A 1826-nucleotide genomic window follows, 5' to 3' on the forward strand; every position below is an offset into this window, starting at 1 on the left:
CCCCCCCCCCCAGGAAGTGCGCCGGACTTTTAATCAAATTGAACATAGCACAATTCCTTATTTCTGCTAAGTTAGTGTTACGTAGTGTTGGAAACGTCAAAAAAGGTGACAAACATTGAAAATAACGTTTAAAGTGATGAAAAAAGGGCCAAAAACGTAAGAAAAAGTTAAAAACATCAATAAAGACGTGTTGATTTTTCAAAAGAAAACATCAAAAGACGTGTTGATTTTTCCATTTTGACGGGAAGACAACGCGAGGGTTGAGACCACATCAGTCTGTAACGGAGGTTTTTGTTATCTTATTTCTTATCTTTTTTTTTGTACTAATTTTGTTAACTGTAAGATTTAATTATGATTTGTATTTTCTAATTTATGTTTGTGTGATGTCATGAAGAGTATTGTCGTAAGAGGTCAAAGGACCCCGAGAAAACAGCTTTTAGCTTATGCTAAGCTAACAGTGATCCAGTAGTCTTCCCTGTCTGGGAGTGGGGGGGTAAAGAAGTAAAGTTGTTTGTCTTCTTCTACAGATCGTCTTCCGGAAGATCAGTGACGTGAAGCGTGAGGAAGAGGAGATGCTGAAGAGGAAGAACGAGGCTCCTCTCAACCTGCCTCCGGACCACCCGGTGCGGCGCCTCTTCCAGCGGTTCCGGCAGCAGCGGGAGGCGCGGCTCGCCAGCGAGCGCGCCGCCGCCGGCGACGTGGAGACGGGCGTCGGTGGCCTGGAGAGGCCCAGAGGTCCGGTGGTCCTGGCCTCCACCAGCATCGACATGGTGACGGAGAACCAAGCCTCGGCAACCACGTCCTCGCCGCCCGGCGCCTCCTCCCGGACGTCCAGCCGAGTCATGCTGCACGCTCCCGCCGCGCAGAACGGGAACCCGATCGGCTGCAAGTCGGCAGAGCCGGGGAAGGCCAAAGGCTGGGGGCGATTCAAGGCCGAGTCCTGGAGCAGCGTCTCCAAGGCCGAGTCCATGGAGACGCTGCCCGACAGAACTAAGTCTCACGGCGAGGTGTCCCTTAAGAAAACAGACTCCTGCGACAGCGGCATCACAAAGAGCGAGCTGCGCTTGGACAACGTCGGCGAGGCGCGAACGCCGCAGGACCAGAGCCCCGTCCAGTCGGACGAGAAGAGGGTCTTCTGCCCGATACCGGAGCAGAGCCTTCAGGCCTCGTTCCTGGAGCTGAAACAGGACCTGAGAGGAGACATCCGAGGGCTGGACAGCCGCATGGCGGCGCTGGAGACCCAGATGGCGGAGATGCTGCAACTTCTCAAATCCAGGAAGTCGTTGGGCTCTTTCTTCGAGATGTCAAGGCCGCCTTCGCCCGACTCGGACGGGGACAGCTTCTCTTAGGCTGCGCGTGGAGTCTGCTAGGGCTGTCCCCCATGAAAGAAGGTCTTAGTTGACTCAAAATACACAGAGTACTGCGTTCTGTCCCCCATGAAAGAAGGTCTTAGTTGACTAAGACTTATGATTTGACTCATCGCTTCGTTGATTTAATGGACAGAGTTGTGATTTTGAGACTAGAAAAGCTCCCGTTGGTAGCATCGGGCCGTTGGTAGCGTCGGTCTGTTGGTAGCATCGGTCCGTTGGTAGCGTCGGTCCGTTGGTAGCGTCGGGTCGATGGTAGGATCGGGCCGTTGGTAGCGTCGGGCCGTTGGTAGCATCGGCCTATTGGTAGCGTCGGTCCGTTGGTAGCGTCGAGCCGTTGGTAGCATCGGCCCGTTGGTAGCATTGGGCCGTTGGTAGCGTCGGTCCGTCGGTCCGTTGGTAGCGTCGAGCCATTGGTAGCATCGGCCCGTTGGTAGCATCGGTCTGTTGGTAGCGTCG

General features: G+C 54.4%; 1 protein-coding gene across 1 annotated transcript in view; it reads right to left on the reverse strand.

Moving 5' to 3' along the window:
• Positions 1-1476: 1476 nt before the first annotated feature.
• LOC117940894 (potassium voltage-gated channel subfamily H member 1-like) overlaps positions 1477-1826 on the reverse strand; it is a gene marked incomplete at its 5' end in the record, with an annotated part of 2424 nt that continues 2074 nt past the window's right edge. Inside the window, one exon of the mRNA XM_034866017.1 lies at positions 1477-1811. Within this exon, the coding sequence (XP_034721908.1) occupies positions 1477-1811 (335 nt within the window). The remainder of the gene's footprint in view (positions 1812-1826) is intronic.

This window comes from Etheostoma cragini, unplaced genomic scaffold, assembly GCF_013103735.1.
Source record: "Etheostoma cragini isolate CJK2018 unplaced genomic scaffold, CSU_Ecrag_1.0 ScbMSFa_367, whole genome shotgun sequence".
Classification (NCBI taxonomy): Eukaryota; Metazoa; Chordata; class Actinopteri; order Perciformes; family Percidae; genus Etheostoma; species Etheostoma cragini.